General features: G+C 43.0%; 1 protein-coding gene across 2 annotated transcripts in view; it reads right to left on the bottom strand.

The window, feature by feature from the left end:
- Positions 1-8,967: 8,967 nt before the first annotated feature.
- Positions 8,968-18,404, bottom strand: part of LOC115184164 (glucagon receptor-like) — a 31,252-nt gene continuing 21,815 nt past the window's right edge. For both annotated transcript variants that reach the window (XM_029745165.1, XM_029745166.1), the window contains exons 10-14: positions 16,609-16,678; positions 13,683-13,771; positions 13,026-13,170; positions 11,173-11,214; positions 8,968-10,988 (exon numbers count right to left, since the gene is read on the bottom strand). In XM_029745165.1, coding sequence (XP_029601025.1) covers positions 10,569-10,988; positions 11,173-11,214; positions 13,026-13,170; positions 13,683-13,771; positions 16,609-16,678 — 766 coding nt within the window. In that variant the 3' untranslated portion in view covers positions 8,968-10,568. The remainder of the gene's footprint in view (positions 10,989-11,172; positions 11,215-13,025; positions 13,171-13,682; positions 13,772-16,608; positions 16,679-18,404) is intronic.

The following is an 18,404-nucleotide window of genomic DNA, read 5'->3' as shown; positions in this document are numbered from 1 at the left end:
GAGAGTCACAGAGGGAGAGAGGGAGAGAGTTGGCGAGAGGAAAACAGAGAGAGGGGAGAGAGAAAGAGTGAGGGAATAAAAGAGAGATGAGAATGAGATGGAGTGAAAGGGAGAACAGTATAATAGCATGCCATTTAGCAAACACTTCTCCAAAGCATACATTTTTTCTTTCGTATGGGTGGTCTCGGGAAGTGAACCCACAATCCTGGCATTGCGAGAGACTTGCTCTACCATCTCAGCTACAGAGGACCGAAGAGGGGGAAAAAGAAAGAGAAGAGAGAAAGAGGGAGAGAGAGAGAAAGGGGAAGAAAGAGGGAAGAAAGAGGGAAGACGGGAAGAAAGATAGGAGAGAAAGAGGGAGAGAGAGAAAGAGGGAGAGAGGGAAAGAGGGAGAGAGGGGTAAAGAAAAGGACAACCATTGGAGCACCAACACCGTTACAATCTAGATTAATCTGTTCCTTTATCTTCCCTTTTCTCCTTTGACTTGTTACAACACCAGATAATAGTATAACACATCAGATGTCTCCATTCTGCTGGAACTCTTGTCTGGTGTAATGTTTACTGTTCATTTATGATTGTTCATTTCACTTTTGTTCATTGGTTATTTCACTTGCTTTGGCAACGTAAACATATGTCAAAACTAGGAAGAGAAGAGGTGGAAAAGAGGAGAGGGAGAGGAGGAAAAATGTAATGGAAAATAGGTGTGAGAAGGGGGATAAGTAGGAGGAGGCAGGGATTAGTGTTGCTATACTCAAGCTCCACTACGTTGTCCATAGTAGAACATGACAAGCGGTTCGGTAGTCACATTTTTAAACTTTCTGTACTTCTGTCAATTGTGTCTCACGCCGTCTACAGATTGAGAGGATCAAGTCTGTACTGACTCTAGTCTGTCCTGAGGAACCACTGAACTCACTGGCTGCATCACGTTAGCTCCCCTCTCCTACTGACTCTAGTCTGTCCTGAGGAACCACTGAACTCACTGGCTGCATCACGTTAGCTCCCCTCTCCTACTGACTCTAGTCTGTCCTGAGGAACCGCCTAACTCACTGGCAGCATCACGTTAGCTCCCCTCTCCTACTGACTCTAGTCTGTCCTGAGGAACCACTGAACTCACTGGGAGTCTGGCCTTCGTCGTGTTAGCTCCCCATGCTACACATGACTTAACACACTTGAATAATACAACACGGCATGTAGAAATATTTAAACTGTTCATTACTGTTCACAAAACATTGTCCATACAGGCTTGAAACACTACAATGCTAGAAGATAAACCGGTATCTCCCAGCTTTGTAGGCTAATTTCCTTTGCCAGCTTACAGCGCAAGCTAGCATCATTTCATTACCCATAATCGGCCCTCAACCAATCATGCTATTTTGTTAGTTTTTTTTGCGTTGTTCTTATCTTGTCTTGTAAATAATGTAGCTGTTACCGTCTCCTATGACCGAAAAGAGCTTCTAAACATCAGAACTGGGATTGCTCACCTCAAACTGCACGAAGCGTTTTTCTTCAATGAGTCGGACGCGAGGGATACACTGTTGACACCCAACCAGGCCCCGATCCCCGTGATTCGCTGGTGAAGGAAACTGAGATTTCGAGCAAAAGATCAGGGTGCCATGTGAGGACCCGGCGACAAGAGGCTAATCTGCCCTTGCCTTCTGTCCTGTTAGCTAACATTCAATCGCTGGAAAATAAATGGGATGAACTGAAAGCACGTATATCCTACCAACGGGACAATAAAAACTGTCATATTTTATGCTTCGCCGAGTCGTTGGTGAACGACGACATTAAGAACATAGAGCTGGTGGGTTATACACTTTATCAGCAAGACAGAAGAGCAGCCTCTGGTAAGGCATGGGGCTGGGGCCTATGCATTTACGTAAACAAGAGCTGGTGCACGATATCTAAGGAAGTCTCAAAGTTTTGCTCGCCTGAGGTAGTGTACCTTATGATAAGCTGTAGACCACAGTATTTACCCAGAGAGTTTTCATTTGTATTTTTCGTAGCTGTCTACATACCACCACAGAGCGAAGTTGGAACTAAAACCGCACTCAATGAGCTGTATTCCGCCATAAGCAAACAGGAAAACTCTCATCCAGAGGCGGTGTTCCTAGTGGCCGGTGACTTGAATGCAGGGACACTTAAATCAGTTTTACCTCATTTCTATCAACATGTTAAATGTGCAACCAGAGGAGAAAAAAATCTAGACCACCTTTACTCCACACACAGAGACGCGTACAAAGCTCTCCCTCGCCCTCCATTTGTCAAATCTGACCATAGCTCTATCCTCCTGATTCCTGCTTACAAGCAACATTTTAAGCAGGAAGCACCAGTGACTCGGTCTATAAAAAAGTGGTCAGATGAAGCAGATGCTAAACAACAGGACTGTTTTGCTATCACAGACTGGAATATGTTCCTGGGATTCTTCCGATGGCATTGAGGAGTACACCACCTCAGTCACTGGCTTTATCAATAAGTGCATCGAGGGCGTCGTCAACTACAGTGACTGTACGTACATACCCCAACCAGAAACCATGGATTACAGGCAACATTCGCACTGAGCTAAACTGCTGATCTTAAATTATTTGTTTTTCTTATCTCTTTCTTTTAATTTTTATTTTTTTTTAGGTATTTTCTTATAACTGCATCGTTGGTTAAGGGCTTGTAAGTAAGCATTTCACTGTAAGGTCTATAGCTGTTGTATTCGGCGCATGTGACAAATACGATTTGATTTGATTTATTACTTTGTTTGTGATAATATGCAAACCATAATGCATAAATATGCTGATTTCAAAGCTGATTATCACCCAAAACTTTATTAATTCACTTTATTAATTGGCTAATATGTAGTATAGATTTGGTATCCTTTTGGTATCGAGTATCGTGATGATATCGGTTTTGAAGCCAAAATTCTGGCATCGTGAAAACAATAGCTTGGCTATGTATGACGTTCATGTTCTTTCAGAATAAGAAGACAGTCCCACTGAGCCCATTTAATGCAACTATCAATATTTAATGAACTAGTTTCAATGGGGAAATGTCATTCAAGTGACGGCCACACACACACACACACACACACACACACACACACACACACACACACACACACACACACACACACACACACACACACACACACACACACACACACTATGTGAATGATTGATTCCACTTTTTAATCTATTTTATCATTCCATCAGTCATCAGTGAATCCATATTGTTGAGACGATGGCAGCATATGACTCTTTTAATTAAGAATCATTCCCTCTTTACCAACCAACCCACCTCTCTCTCTCTCTCTCTCTCTCTCTCTTCCCTCCATCCTTTTCTCTATTTTCAACTCTTTCTCTCTCTCTCACCACCCTTTGTTCCCCCTTTCTCTCTCTCTCCCTCTCTCTCTCTCTCCCCCTTTCCCCTCTCTCTTTCCCTCCCTCTCTCTCTCTATCCCTCCCTCTCTCTCTCCCCTCTCTCTCTCTCCACATTATAGTTTTCATGTACATGTACTAGTCAGTCAGGGAATGGTGGGGATTAAGTGGAGAGGAGGACAGTTGAACACACTCTCACTGCTAACTCAAGGATGTCTATCACTGTTCAGACTGCCACAGGAAACCCACATAGAGAACTGTCAGGTTACTCTCTCCTTCTGAAAAGACACAGGCTGCATCACAACTGACACCCTATTCCCCATATAATACTTTTGGACAGGGCCCATCTGGTCAAAAGTAGTGCACTATGTAGGGAATAGGGTGCCATTTGGGACTAGGTATGATATGAGGGTCAAAGTGCTACTGTATCAATGGGTAGGAGGACTATAGCTTTGATCTCAGCTGGCGCTAGGCAACCGTAGAATGTTCCCCATGTGGTTCTTAACCACTTCTCCCCCTCTAAATGGGGATGTAGGTTCACACACACACACACACGCACGCACGCGCGCGCGCACACACACACACACACACACACACACACACACACACACACACACACACACACACACACACACACACACACACACACACACACACACACACAGACTCAGACACACACACAGACTCACACAGACTCAATCAGTCAAACACACACACACACACACAGACAGACGCACGTATGCACTCACGCACGATCACACTCACTCACACACGCACGCAGACACACACTCACACACACACACACTCACACAGAGGCAGGCGCACACACACACACACACACACACACTTACACACCCATCACACAATGATTAAGTAGGGAGCTGACCTGGAAATGTGGGGTTAACCAAAGTTTTGGTCATCAATTTAAACGCTGACTAAACACTGAAGAAACCCTGTGAACACTGAACACATACAGCTCCAGATGGATGGACTGTGCGTGAGTGTGTGTGTGTGCGTGTCTGTGAACAGGGTACACATGTGGTTTAAGATGAATGGGGTCTTGTTTCAATGTTGAAACAGAGCAGAGTGGCAGAGTCCAGATAAGAGCAGTGGATTAATCAGGCTTTAAAGGCTCAAACAACAACACTCTGGGCTCATTCACTACTGTCTGATTCACAACAGAACACACAGCCATGACGTCATAATGCACAGACAGAACACACAGCAACTACTGCAGCTCGGAATACAGGAGAACAGTGGGGCGGGGTGATGTCACAATGAACAACATCTTGTCTCAAGAGAACAACATCATCACACTGAAGGTCACTGTGGGTGTAAAATATTTTTTGAAAAAAGATAGTCATTTGAAGATGGAGGGTTTTAAACAAATTTAAGAGGAGAGGATAGAAATCAGGGGGAAAGTATTTTAGGTGCATTTATTTGGGTAGAGAGAAGAGTGGGTGAACTCTTTTGAAAATAGAGGACAGAGGGTTAAAACAAATTTTGAGAAGAGAGTACAGAGGGTTAAAACAAATTTTGAGAAGAGAGTACAGAGGGTTAAAACACATTTTGAGAAGAGAGTACAGAGGGTTAAAACACATTTTGAGAAGAGAGTACAGAGGGTTAAAACCAATTTTGAGAAGAGAGGACAGAGGGTTAAAACACATTTTGAGAAGAGAGTACTGAGGGTTAAAACATTTTTGAGGAGAGAGGACAGAGGGGTAAAACTCATTTTGAAAAGAGAGGACAGAGGGCTGAAACTCATTTTGAGAAGAGAAGACAGAAAGTGGGGGGAAAGTAATTTAGGTGCATTTATTTGGGTAGAAAGAGGGTGAATTAATTTGTGTAGAGAGAAGAGAGGGGGAACTCATTTGAGAAGAGAGGACAGAGGGATAAAACAAATTTTTCACAATATCTATATTCTACAATATCTATATTCTACATGGGTGGGAAGGGAGAGTGGAGGGTCTGAATGACCAGTGTTACCGTGGTGATAGAACCTGGTCCTGGATTTTAAGAACACTGGTGGCTGTTCTGTTACTGAGTCTGATGGGGCTGTAATGTTCCACCCCCACTGTACACACACACACACACACACACACACACACACACACACACACACACACACACACACACACACACACACACACACACACACACACACACACACACACACACACACAGGACTCTGTGATGGAGACTGTTGTAGTGGTGAGGTGATATAGGACTCTGTGATGGCGACAGCATCAGCGTCTTGCTGGCGTGGGAGCCCAGCATGTTATCAGTCACATTGTATTGTGTTATCTAGAGAACTGACCATGTTCTACCACATCAAAGAGCCAGGCACAGCCTTGCTTGCACCTCCAGCCCTTGGTTTCCACTAGTTACCACAGCCACAAAGTCAAAATGGGCTATATAATAAAAATGTATGAAAACAAAAATGGGCTATTTGGTCTTAATTTAAGGTCAGGTTAAGACATAAAGTTAGCAGTGTGATTAAGGTTAGGGTTGAGGTAAGGGTTAGGTTAAAAATCTGATTTGAAGAAGAGAAATGGTAGAAATAGGTGGGGTTTATGACTTTGTGGCTGTGGTAACTAGTGACAATCCCAGCCCTCCTGAGGCACATTTCTGTTGTCCAGTCGCAACATTCAAATTGAGTTGTTTTGATTAGATTACAATCTGACACAGGAGGTTGGTGGCATCTTATTTGGGGAGGACAGGGCTCGTGGTAATGACTGGAGCAGAATCAGTGGAATGGTATCAAATACATTAAACACACGGTTTCCAGTTGTTTGATGCCATTCCATTGGCTCCGTTCCAGCCATTATTATGAGCCGTCCTCCCTTCAGCAGCCTCCACTGGAATCCCAGTAGGATGTTCGATCCTTTTTGTTTTCCCCAGCAAAGTACAAAGTAATGCGACATTTCCGTTTGTCATGGTTAATAAACGGACTGTGTCTCCTTTGGTTAATTGAGATCTTCTTTCCAAGCTTCCTGTGTGTACAGAAAAACAGTCTTTTTGTTAAGGGTTATTCCCCTCTCTTATTGGTGACAGTCATTTAGTCTTCTTTATTTAGCATCATGTCCTTCATGTACACTGTTATTGTTTGAGTGTTAATTCATTGATTTGAGAAAATACATTCTTTGTTTGTAGACTAAATCTTTGATCGACTACTTTCATCATTTAGAAGTGGTATGCTGCTTGTGTTTCCAACTGGATCCCTCTGCTTTTAAGTGACTGGGTTCATGTAATGCTAGAATTCTGATGTCTAGAATCAGCCCGTAGTGTGTAGACTGTTAATGGCATGAGGGTTTATTTCAGACAGGTGTACATTAGTCTCTGGGACTGGTGATGCCTGGCTTACTACCTGGCTAGATCCGTCAGAGACAAACAGGGCCTCTCACATCTAAAGACACCTGATATGGAGTCAGATTGAAGTGCTATTAGGTTAGAATGCTGTCATTCCTCTGAAGTTTGGAGAGGATTTTGGGTCCCATAACGACACTGTCTGTCACTGTTCTAAGGCGTCGCCAGTGAGATTGTCAGCACAACGTCACAACGTGCTCTTTGGAAATGCCAAGTTCTTCTCTTTTATCTTCTTTCTTTCTTCTTTCCAGGAAAATATTGACGTTGACAAATGACATTCATGGTCTGTCTTGTCTCTTGATTTCTCCTTAGCAGTACAGTGGTAATAGAGGCGGCTAGCTGCCAACGGCTAGAAAGGACAGATTGCTGAACAACATGTTAATGATGATAATAATAATAAACTGATCAGAAGGTCAGAGGGTTCGGGATGAAGCAGTACTGTATGTTCCCCCAGTGCACAGATGTTAATTCAAGTCATTTCATTGAACCAGTGTGTGCCCAGTGGGCTCGGACAATAAAGTCCTGCTCGTCTTCCTCTTCAGGCGAAGTAAACCGCGGACACATAGAAAGAACAAAGCAGGTTTTCATTCCACCACATTGAGACCATTATAATAGCATTGTAATGAGGACCTCAGAGGAAATAATCAATCAATCATTGGTGAATAGTTGGTGAAATAATTGTGTAGAATGATACGTATGTGTACATGCAAACAACTGATTGGTGTTCAAGCCTTTGTTTAATTAAACCACCTGATGACAGATTCTGTGTCCCAAATGGAACCCTCTTCACTATAGCCCATAGGGTTCTGGTCTAAAGTAGTGCACTATATAGGGAATAGGGCTCTGTGCCAAAAGTACTGCACTATATAGGGAATAGGGCTCTGTGTCAAAAGTAGTGCACTAGATAGGGAATAGGGCTCTGTGTCAAAAGTAGTGCACTATATAGGGAATAGGGCTCGGTGTCAAAAGTACTGCACTATATAGGGAATAGGGCTCTGTGTCAAAAGTAGTGCACTAGATAGGGAATAGGGCTCGGTGTCAAAAGTACTGCACTAGATAGGGAATAGGGCTCGGTGTCAAAAGTACTGCACTATATAGGGAATATGGTTCTAGTCAAAAGTAGTGCACTAGATAGGGAATAGGGCTCTGTGTCAAAAGTAGTGCACTAGATAGGGAATAGGGCTCGGTGTCAAAAGTACTGCACTAGATAGGGAATATGGTTCTAGTCAAAAGTAGTGCACTAGATAGGGAATAGGGCTCGGTGTCAAAAGTACTGCACTATATAGGGAATATGGTTCTAGTCAAAAGTAGTGCACTAGATAGGGAATAGGGTGACCTTTGGGATGCAGGAAGAGAGAACAGTCTTGATGGTCAGTTGCTCATCTTCTCTTTTAATCAGTAGAATCTTTCGAATCATGTTGACTTCTAACGGAACACAGAACAACATACTTCATTCCTGTTCTTCTCTGTTTTACAACTTGGTATGTACATTCTACACATGATGGAGATATCACGTCATGACGTAGGCTAGAGACAGGAGTTTACCCTGCCCATGGGACCTATCCAGGGCCCGTATTCACAATACCTCTAAGAATAGGAGCAGGAGTGCTGACTAGAATCAGGTTTGCCTTTAAGAACATAACAAATAATATTACATGGACAGGGAGGAGCTGATCCTAGATCAGCATTCATACTCTGAAATTAAACCTTTATTTAACTAGGCAAGTCAGTTAAGAACAAATTCTTATTTACAATGACGGCCTACCCCAGGCCAAACTGGGACGACGCTGGGCCAATTGTGTGCCGCCCTATGGGACTCCCAATCCCAGCCAGTTGTGATACAGCCTGGATTTGAACCACAGTGTCTGTAGTGATGCGTCTGGCACTGAGATACAGTGCCTTAGACCACTGCGCCACTCAGGAGACGCTTTGTGAATACAGGCCCAGGCCTTTAGCTGGTGTTAGTTAATAACAATGGGATTGCAGAGTCGTTCCTGGTTAGTTAACGTGGTCAGGAAATCCTCTGGGCCCTGATCATGATGACGACGCCCTAGACCTCACGCACTGTACGTGGGTTCAGCGAGGACAGATCAGCCTATTGGGTATTAGCTTTTTGCATCATCAAGCTCTGATTAGTCTGAGAAACGCTGGGATAGATCACAAGCATATGAGTTTCTCCAGGACCTACGATCTAGAGGTTTTCCTGCACAGTGAGGTCACAGAATAAAACATCCACAAAAACAGAAAACCTTGTATCTTCACCATCTATATGTACACACATTGTAATGTCTCCATTAGTCCATAGCGCTAGTCCACAACGATACAGACATTCTGACAGAATATGTCGGGTCAACCAAAAGAGGAAGAGGGCAAAGGGGGGAGGGGTGCATGGAGGGGAGAGGGGGGGGGGGGGTACCCCATCCCTTATAGTCCCCCTGGAGGTAAGAGCTGGTATGATGCATCCTTATGTCTGATTGGTGGTCGGTAGGTTGGCTGTCCTTATAGAACCTGAATAATGTACATTTTATACAGTCTGTCTGTGAGTCTGTCTGTTACTCTGTCTGTCCACTCAAATGGGGCCAACAGTTCATGGTGAAACTCAATATTCCCTCCCAAAAAAATTGCACCCAGACAAACTACCCATAATCCTCTCAGAGAGACGGTGAGAGGTCCAGTCCTCCACAGTCCCATAATCCTCGGGGGTTCCAGAAATGTCTGTCAGAATGCCAGACAGACCTGGCAACAATCTGGAATGTCCCGTTGTTCCACAGCTGAGTCTGTTCTCTGGGGTGTTCTGATCTAGTCCTGTCCTGGCCTGAGAGGGCAGAGATAGAACGCTCTGGGAGGAACGTGTGTGTGTGTGTGTGTGTGTGTGTGTGTGTGTGTGTGTGTGTGTGTGTGTGTGTGTGTGTGTGTGTGTGTGTGTGTGTGTGTAAATCTGTGTAAATGTCACTTATTTTGACACGGATTAGATCTATAATATAAATGGTTTAGTTATGCAAGATGTTATCAACAAGACGTCTCCATGGGTGATTTGGTAGGAACATGCTGAACTAAACTAAACTGTGCTGGCCAACAGTGAAGTACGGTGGCAGCTGAGGGTCATACAGTACCACAGCGCTGAGCTTTCAAATGGCACTCTATGCACTATGGTCTAAAGTAGTGCACTATATAGGGAATAGGGTTCCGGTCTAAAGTAGTGCACTGTATAGGGAATAGGGCTCTGGTCTAAAGTAGTGCACTATATAGGGAATAGGGTTCTGGTCTAAAGTAGTGCACTAGATAGGGAATAGGGCTCTATCTGGACCACACTCACAAAGACATAGAGGACAAGTGAAGCTCTCAGTAGCAGTAGAGAACAAGAACACATGATTTTGAAAATGGTGGGTAATTACCTCCAGCCAATGTGAAGCTACACCAATCCTATGTTTTAAATGATTGACGGGGGTGCTAGTGCACACTTCTAGAAAAGGGAGGAGAATCGGAGCGTAGCCAGGGAGTTGTTGAGCGAGGTTAGCGTTTGGTTAGCGGTCGAACACATGGACACAGCTAGCAGGCCTGCTAGTTTTCCTTTAGCAGTAGTCCTCGTCAACTGTGATGTTCGTGGTCAACGAAGAGATTTCCTTGAGGTCCTGAACATAGTGGGGAATGTGGTCAATCCCGTGCAGTCAACCAATCACTCAATCAACCAATCACTCAATCAACCAATCAATCAATCAACCAATCAATCATTACATAGGATCTGGACCTGCAGTGCATTAACGGTCCCCTCCAGTAGGTGTGTTGTCTCAATCAACCAATCAATCAATCTATAGGCCGGGGATGGTCTTCCCCCGTTGGTCAGAAGTTGCTTTCTGCGCCCTCCTCTGGGCGTGTATAACTCTGTGCCCTCTCCTCCAGACAAATGTTCTCCATCAGAGTGCTGCAGTTGTTAGTGCCACCGTGTGGTGTGGAGGGACACTGCAGGGAGGGTTGAGTCTTTGCTTTATCCGTCCTGTTGTGGCAGAACCCCACCAATCTACTGCTCTCATTGGGGGTGATGGAGGTTGAGGCAGGGTTAGGATCTGGGTCGTAATCGGGGTTGGGGGTTAACTGTGAGTCTTTAGGGTCGCTGCCGTTGTCTTGGACACCGGCCAGGTTGCCGGTGACGATGCTGCCGCTCTTGACGTGCGGCGAATGGCTGTATGTATGACGGTACTCTTCCTCGATGTCTTTACCCAGCTTCCACCTCTTCCACTTTTTCAACATCTCAGACTGGACCTAGAGAGAGAGAGAGAGAGAGAGAGAGAGAGAGAGAGAGAGAGAGAGAGAGAGAGAGAGAGAGAGAGAGAGAGAGAGGAGCAGATGAAGACAGATAATGATAAGATTCTATAAGAGGGGGGAGACAAGAGCGAGAGGGGGAGAGGGAGAGAGGAGTGAGAGGGAAATGGGGATTCAGACTCACCTCTTTGTTGACGAAACAATACAAGATGGCCACCAGTAGGCCCTGTAGAGAGGGAGAGGTTAAGAACACCTTATCAGACAAATACATGACAAAGTACAGAACAGTAATAGCAGTGGTAGAAAAAGTATCCAGTTGTCATACTTCAGTAAAAGTAAAGATTACTTAATAGAAAATGACTCAAATAAAGTGAAAGTCACCCAGTAAAATCCTACTTGAGTAAAAGTAAAAAAGTATTTGGTTTTAAATACAGTTAAGTATCAAAAGAAAATGTAATTGCTAAAATATACTTACGTATCAAAAGTAAAAGTATAAATCATTTCAAATTCCTTATATTTAGCAAACCAGATGGCACCATTTTCTTATTTTTTTTATTTACGAATAGCCAGGGTCACATTCAGACATCATTTATAAATTTGTGTTTAGTGAGTCCACCAGATCAGAGGCAGTAGATGACCAGGGATGTTTTCTTGACAAGTGTGTGAATTGGACCATTTTCCTGTCAGAATGTAATGAGTACTTTTGGGTGCCAGGGGAAATGTATGGAGTAAAAGTAAAAGTTGTCAAAAATATGAATAGTAAAGTAAAGATACCAAAAAAACTACTTAAGTAGTACTTTAAAGTATTTTTACTTTAGTACTTTACACCAGTGATTAATAGACAGGAACAAGATAAGATGTTACATGAAATCCTAAATAAATAAAATGTAAAAATATATAGGAAAGACACCAAGAGACAACAAAAATAATATTTACTCACTATTCATATGTACATGTTCATATTCACATTATAGTCTTATTACTGCCCTATTTCACCTCTATGACAGCGTTACACCTTATCACCATGGTAATACAACATAACACCACATCACAGTCTTATTACTGCCCTATTTCACCTCTATGACAGCGTTACACCTTATCACCATGGTAATACAACATAACACCACATCACAGTCTTATTACTGCCCTATTTCACCTCTATGACACCTTATCACCATGGTAATACAACATAACACCACATCACAGTCTTATTACTGCCCTATTTCACCTCTATGACAGCGTTACACCTTATCACCATGGTAATACAACATAACACCACATCACATTCTTATTACTGCCCTATTTCACCTCTATGACACCTTATCACCATGGTAATACAACATAACACCACATCACAGTCTTATTACTGCCCTATTTCACCTCTATGACAACGTTACACCTTATCACCATGGTAATACAACATAACACCACATCACAGTCTTATTACTGCCCTATTTCACCTCTATGACAGCATTACACCTTATCACCATGGTAATACAACATAACACCACAGCACAGTCTTATTACTGCCCTATTTCACCTCTATGACAGCATTACACCTTATCACCATGGTAATACAACATAACACCACATCACAGTGTTATTACTGCCCTATTTCACCTCTATGACAGCATTAAACCTTATCACCAAGGTAATAAAACATAACACCACATCACAGTCTTATTACTGCCCTATTTCACCTCTATGACAACGTTACACCTTATCACCATGGTAATACAACATAACACCACATCACAGTCTTATTACTGCCCTATTTCACCTCTATGACAGCGTTACACCTTATCACCATGGTAATACAACATAACACCACATCACAGTCTTATTACTGCCCTATTTCACCTCTATGACAGCATTACACCGTATCACCATGGTGACACAACATAACACCACATTACAGTCTTAATAATGTCCTGTGGGCCCTGGCCAAATATAGTGCACTATATAGGGAAGAGGGTGCCATTTGGAACACATCCGATGATGCCCATACAGGAAGTGATGTAAGTTTGATCTCCTGACCTGGAAGGAGTTGAAGAGGAGGTCGTAGAAGAGGCGGATGAGACGCATCTTGGAACCTTTGGGGACGGACTCATCGATGACTAAGGTGAAGAGGATGGCGTGAATACCCAGCAGAGGGATGAGGGTCAGAGTGGATTTAGCCAGCCTGAGAGAGAGAGAGAGAGAGAGAGAGAGAGAAGGGTATGAGGGAGAGAGAGAAGGGGGGAGAGAGAGAGAGAGAGAGAGAGAGAGAGAGAGAGAGAAGGGTATGAGGGAGAGAGAGAAGGGGGGGGGAGAGAGAGAGAGAGAGAGAGAGAGAGAGAGAGAGAGAGAGAGAGAGAGAGAGAGAGAGAGAGAAGGGTATGAGGGAGAGAGAGAAGGGGGGAGAGAGTATGAGGGAGAGAGAGAAGGGGGAGAAGGTGAGAGAGAGGGAGAGAGAAAGAGAAAAGGGAGGAGGGCGACAGAATGAAAAGGGGAGGAGAAGGAGAGAGATGGAGAGGGCGAGAGATAGAGAGTTATCAAATTGAAAGAAGGAGGCAGAAGGTGCGAAAGGAAAAGTTGGGGTCATAAAAGGAGGCCAACCACACAATAGACACACAACTTTATAACCTGTTAATTTATCAAGCACATGACTTTAGAAGGGAACATGGGATGGAGAGATTTGTAGTCCTCAACCACCTGAACTTGTAATCTGTGTATCTCATCTGATGGGCCTTGAGCTTCGACATCAGGATCTTTATAATCCGGATGAAGATAAAGAAATTCATCTGAGAAAGAGAACGAGAAAAAGACAAAAGGAGAAAGAAATTAAGCCCATCCTAAATATTAGCATAGCCAATTGCTTCTCTATAGTCTGTCTGTCTGTCTGTCTGTCTGTCTGTCTGTCTGTCTGTCTGTCTGTCTGTCTGTCTGTCTGTCTGTCTGTCTGTCTGTCTGTCTGTCTGTCTGTGTATGTTATAGGTAGGGTCTCCCAGAACTATAACTTCTCCTACTAACATACATGGTCACTGTAAAAATGATTCAAGCGCTAAGTAAATATCACCCCTCGACATCTATGATTTTAACATGAAAATGCAGGTTTCTGGTTTTACATCAATATTTGACTACCTTAAAACTTCATTTTAATGTGTTCAAAAAGATGACATTGAAAATGTATATTCAATGTAATATACTGGGTCTAATTTAGTCAATTTTCACTTTAAACATAATAATTGTTTTTGCAACAACTTGCCAAGTGGCTCTGTTTTTAGAGGACTGTGGGTAATTCAGCATTTCTAGACTTCATGATACTTTTTTTTACATTATAATTACTCAGTTAGTTGTACTATGAGGTGTAATGGTTCCTTCATGTTGGAGGATAATTACTCAGTTAGTTGTGCTATGAGGTGTAATGGTTCCTTCATGCAGGAGGATAATTACTCAGTTAGTTGTGCTATGAGGTGTAATGGTTCCTTCATGTTGGAGGGTAATTACTCAGTTAGTTGTGCTATGAGGTGTAATGGTTCCTTCATGCAGGAGGATAATTACTCAGTTAGTTGTGCTATGAGGTGTAATGGTTCCTTCATGTTGGAGGATAATTACTCAGTTAGTTGTACTATGAGGTGTAATGGTTCCTTCATGTTGGAGGGTAATTACTCAGTTAGTTGTGCTATGAGGTGTAATGGTTCCTTCATGCAGGAGGATAATTACTCAGTTAGTTGTACTATGAGGTGTAATGGTTCCTTCATGTTGGAGGATAATTACTCAGTTAGTTGTACTATGAGGTGTAATGGTTCCTTCATGTTGGAGGATAATTACTCAGTTAGTTGTACTATGAGGTGTAATGGTTCCTTCATGTTGGAGGATAATTACTCAGTTAGTTGTACTATGAGGTGTAATGGTTCCTTCATGTTGGAGGATAATTACTCAGTTAGTTGTACTATGAGGTGTAATGGTTCCTTCATGCAGGAGGATAATTACTCAGTTAGTTGTGCTATGAGGTGTAATGGTTCCTTCATGCAGGAGGATAATTACTCAGTTAGTTGTACTATGAGGTGTAATGGTTCCTTCATGCAGGAGGATAATTACTCAGTTAGTTGTGCTATGAGGTGTAATGGTTCCTTCATGTTGGAGGATAATTACTCAGTTAGTTGTACTATGAGGTGTAATGGTTCCTTCATGCAGGAGGATAATTACTCAGTTAGTTGTGCTATGAGGTGTAATGGTTCCTTCATGCAGGAGGATAATTACTCAGTTAGTTGTGCTATGAGGTGTAATGGTTCCTTCATGCAGGAGGATAATTACTCAGTTAGTTGTACTATGAGGTGTAATGGTTCCTTCATGCAGGAGGATAATTACTCAGTTAGTTGTACTATGAGGTGTAATGGTTCCTTCATGCAGGAGGATAATTACTCAGTTAGTTGTGCTATGAGGTGTAATGGTTCCTTCATGCAGGAGGATAATTACTCAGTTAGTTGTACTATGAGGTGTAATGGTTCCTTCATGTTGGAGGATAATTACTCAGTTAGTTGTACTATGAGGTGTAATGGTTCCTTCATGTTGGAGGATAATTACTCAGTTAGTTGTACTATGAGGTGTAATGGTTCCTTCATGTTGGAGGAACAAGCAGCATCTTACAGTGCTTGCAGTCCTACCTCCACTGACTGCTAGTGGAATGAGCGATGCGTTTAGCAATACCTGCTGAAGTGGGTTAAAATAGCAAATAATTGAAGATGTAAAATAACTGTTTTAAACATTAAGACTTGATCACTGAATGTACGTTATCAAAAAGTATATCTAATAAATAGTAACAATTTTGGAATTTATTAAATGAAGTTAAGATTTATGATTTATGCGATGTTATAGTTACTGGACTTAATATATCAGTGTTTGTGCATCAGAATACCTCATGTTGAAATACTCTAGAAGCTGATGCAGATAGTTAACTCACTTTAATACATCAGAATACCTCATGTTGAAATACTCTAGAAGCTGATGCAGATAGTTAAGTAACTTTAATACATCAGAATACCTCATGTTGAAATACTCTAGAAGCTGATGCAGATAGTTAAGTAACTTTAATACATCAGAATACCTCATGTTGAAATACTCTAGAAGCTGATGCAGATAGTTAAGTCACTATACATCAGAATACCTCATGTTGAAATACTCTAGAAGCTGATGCAGATAGTTAACTCACTTTAATACATCATAATACCTCATGTTGAAATACTCTAGAAGCTGATGCAGATAGTTAAGTCACTTTAATACATCAGAATACCTCATGTTGAAATACTCTAGAAGCTGATGCAGATAGTTAACTCACTTTAATACATCATAATACCTCATGTTGAAATACTCTAGAAGCTGATGCAGATAGTTAAGTCACTTTAATACATCAGAATACCTCATGTTGAAATACTCTAGAAGCTGATGCAGATAGTTAAGTAACTTTAATACATCAGAATACCTCATGTTGAAATACTCTAGAGATCAATGGATAGAGTGGAAGAGAGTGAGAGAAGGGGGAAGAGAGGGGAGAGAGAGTGAGAAAGAGAGGGGGGAGAGAGGCAGGGAGAGAGAGAGAGAGAGAGAGAGAGAGAGAGAGAGAGAGAGGTAAACTCACCAGGTAAGCTAACAGGATGGGAGAGCGTATAATCCACCAGTAACCCATGTTGATGTTCCTCTCCCAGCACCTAAACAACATCACCATCATCATTATCGGCATCAACGTTCCCACGTTCGCAGGAGACTGCATCCACGGTAAAGGCTCCATATGTCGGCTCAATCGGAAATGACCTTTAAATGTCGAGAGCTCTATGATGTGGATCCACATCTGATCTGATTATATCCCAGCCTAAATAAATCTACATACTCTGCAAATGTAATGTCTTCCAAGTAGTGAGCAACAGAGAATGTGGTCTAACTCTAAGGAGAGAGAGGGAACAGTCTAAGAAGAGAGAGGGAACAGTCTAAGGAGAGATAGAGGGAACAGTCTAAGAAGAGAGAGGGAACAGTCTAAGGAGAGATAGAGGGAACAGTCTAAGAAGAGAGAGGGAACAGTCTAAGGAGAGAGAGGGAACAGTCTAAGAAGAGAGAAGGAACAGTCTAAGGAGAGAGAGGCAACAGTCTAAGGAGAGAGAGGGAACAGTCTAAGGAGAGAGAGGGAACAGTCTAAGGAGAGAGAGGGAATAGTCTAAGGAGAGATAGAGGGAACAGTCTAAGGAGAGAGAGGCAACAGTCTAAGGAGAGAGAGGCAACAGTCTAAGGAGAGAGAGGGAACAGTCTAAGGAGAGAGAGGGAACAGTCTAAGGAGAGAGAGGGAACAGTCTAAGGAGAGAGAGGGAACAGTCTGAGGAGAGAGAGGGAACTGTCTAAGGAGAGAGAGGGAACAGTCAAAGGAGAGAGAGAGGGAACAGTCTAAGAAGAGAGAGGGAACAGTCTAAGAAGAGAGAGGGAACAGTCTAAGAAGAGAGAGGGAACAGTCTAAGGAGAGAGAGGGAACAGTTGAAGGAGAGAGAGGGAACAGTCTAAGAAGAGAGAGGGAACAGTCAAAGGAGAGAGAGAGGGAACAGTCTAAGGAGAGAGAGCGGGAACCGTCTAAAGAGAGAGAGAGGGAACCGTCTAAGGAGGGAGAGGGAATAATCTAAGGAGAGAGAGGGAACAGTCTAAGGAAAGAGAAGAGGAACAGTCTAAGGAGAGAGAGGGAACAGTCTAAGGAGAGAGAAGAGGAACAGTCTAAGGAGAGAGAGGGAACAGTCTAAGGAGAGAGAGAGGGAACAGTCTAAGGAGAGAGGGAACAGTCTAAGCAGAGAGAGAGGGAACAGTCTAAGCAGAGAGAGAGGGAACAGTCTAAGGAAAGAGAGGGAACAGTCTAAGGAGAGAGAGGGGGAACAGTCTAAGGAGAGAGAGGGGGAACAGTCTAAGGAGAGAGAGGGAACAGCCTAAGAAGAGAGAGGGAACAGTCAAAGGAGAGAGAGAGGGAACAGTCTAAGGAGAGAGAGCGGGAACCGTCTAAAGAGAGAGAGGGAACCGTCTAAGGAGAGAGAGGGAATAATCTAAGGAGAGAGAGGGAACAGTCTAAGGAAAGAGAAGAGGAAACAGTCTAAGGAGAGAGAGGGAACAGTCTAAGGAGAGAGAGAGGGAACAGTCTAAGGAGAGAGAGGGAACAGTCTAAGGAGAGAGAAGAGGAACAGTCTAAGGAGAGAGAGGGAACAGTCTAAGGAGAGAGGGAACAGTCTAAGGAGAGAGGGAACAGTCTAAGCAGAGAGAGAGGGAACAGTCTAAGCAGAGAGAGAGGGAACAGTCTAAGGAAAGAGAGGGAACAGTCTAAGGAGAGAGAGGGGGAACAGTCTAAGGAGAGAGAGGGGGAACAGTCTAAGGAGAGAGAGGGGGAACAGTTGAAGGAGAGAGAGGGGGAAC

The sequence above is a fragment of the Salmo trutta genome, unplaced genomic scaffold (assembly GCF_901001165.1).
Source record: "Salmo trutta unplaced genomic scaffold, fSalTru1.1, whole genome shotgun sequence".
NCBI classification, from domain to species: Eukaryota; Metazoa; Chordata; class Actinopteri; order Salmoniformes; family Salmonidae; genus Salmo; species Salmo trutta.
The sequence above is the reverse complement of the archived record's forward strand: the minus strand, read 5'-3'. Positions and strand labels throughout refer to the sequence as shown.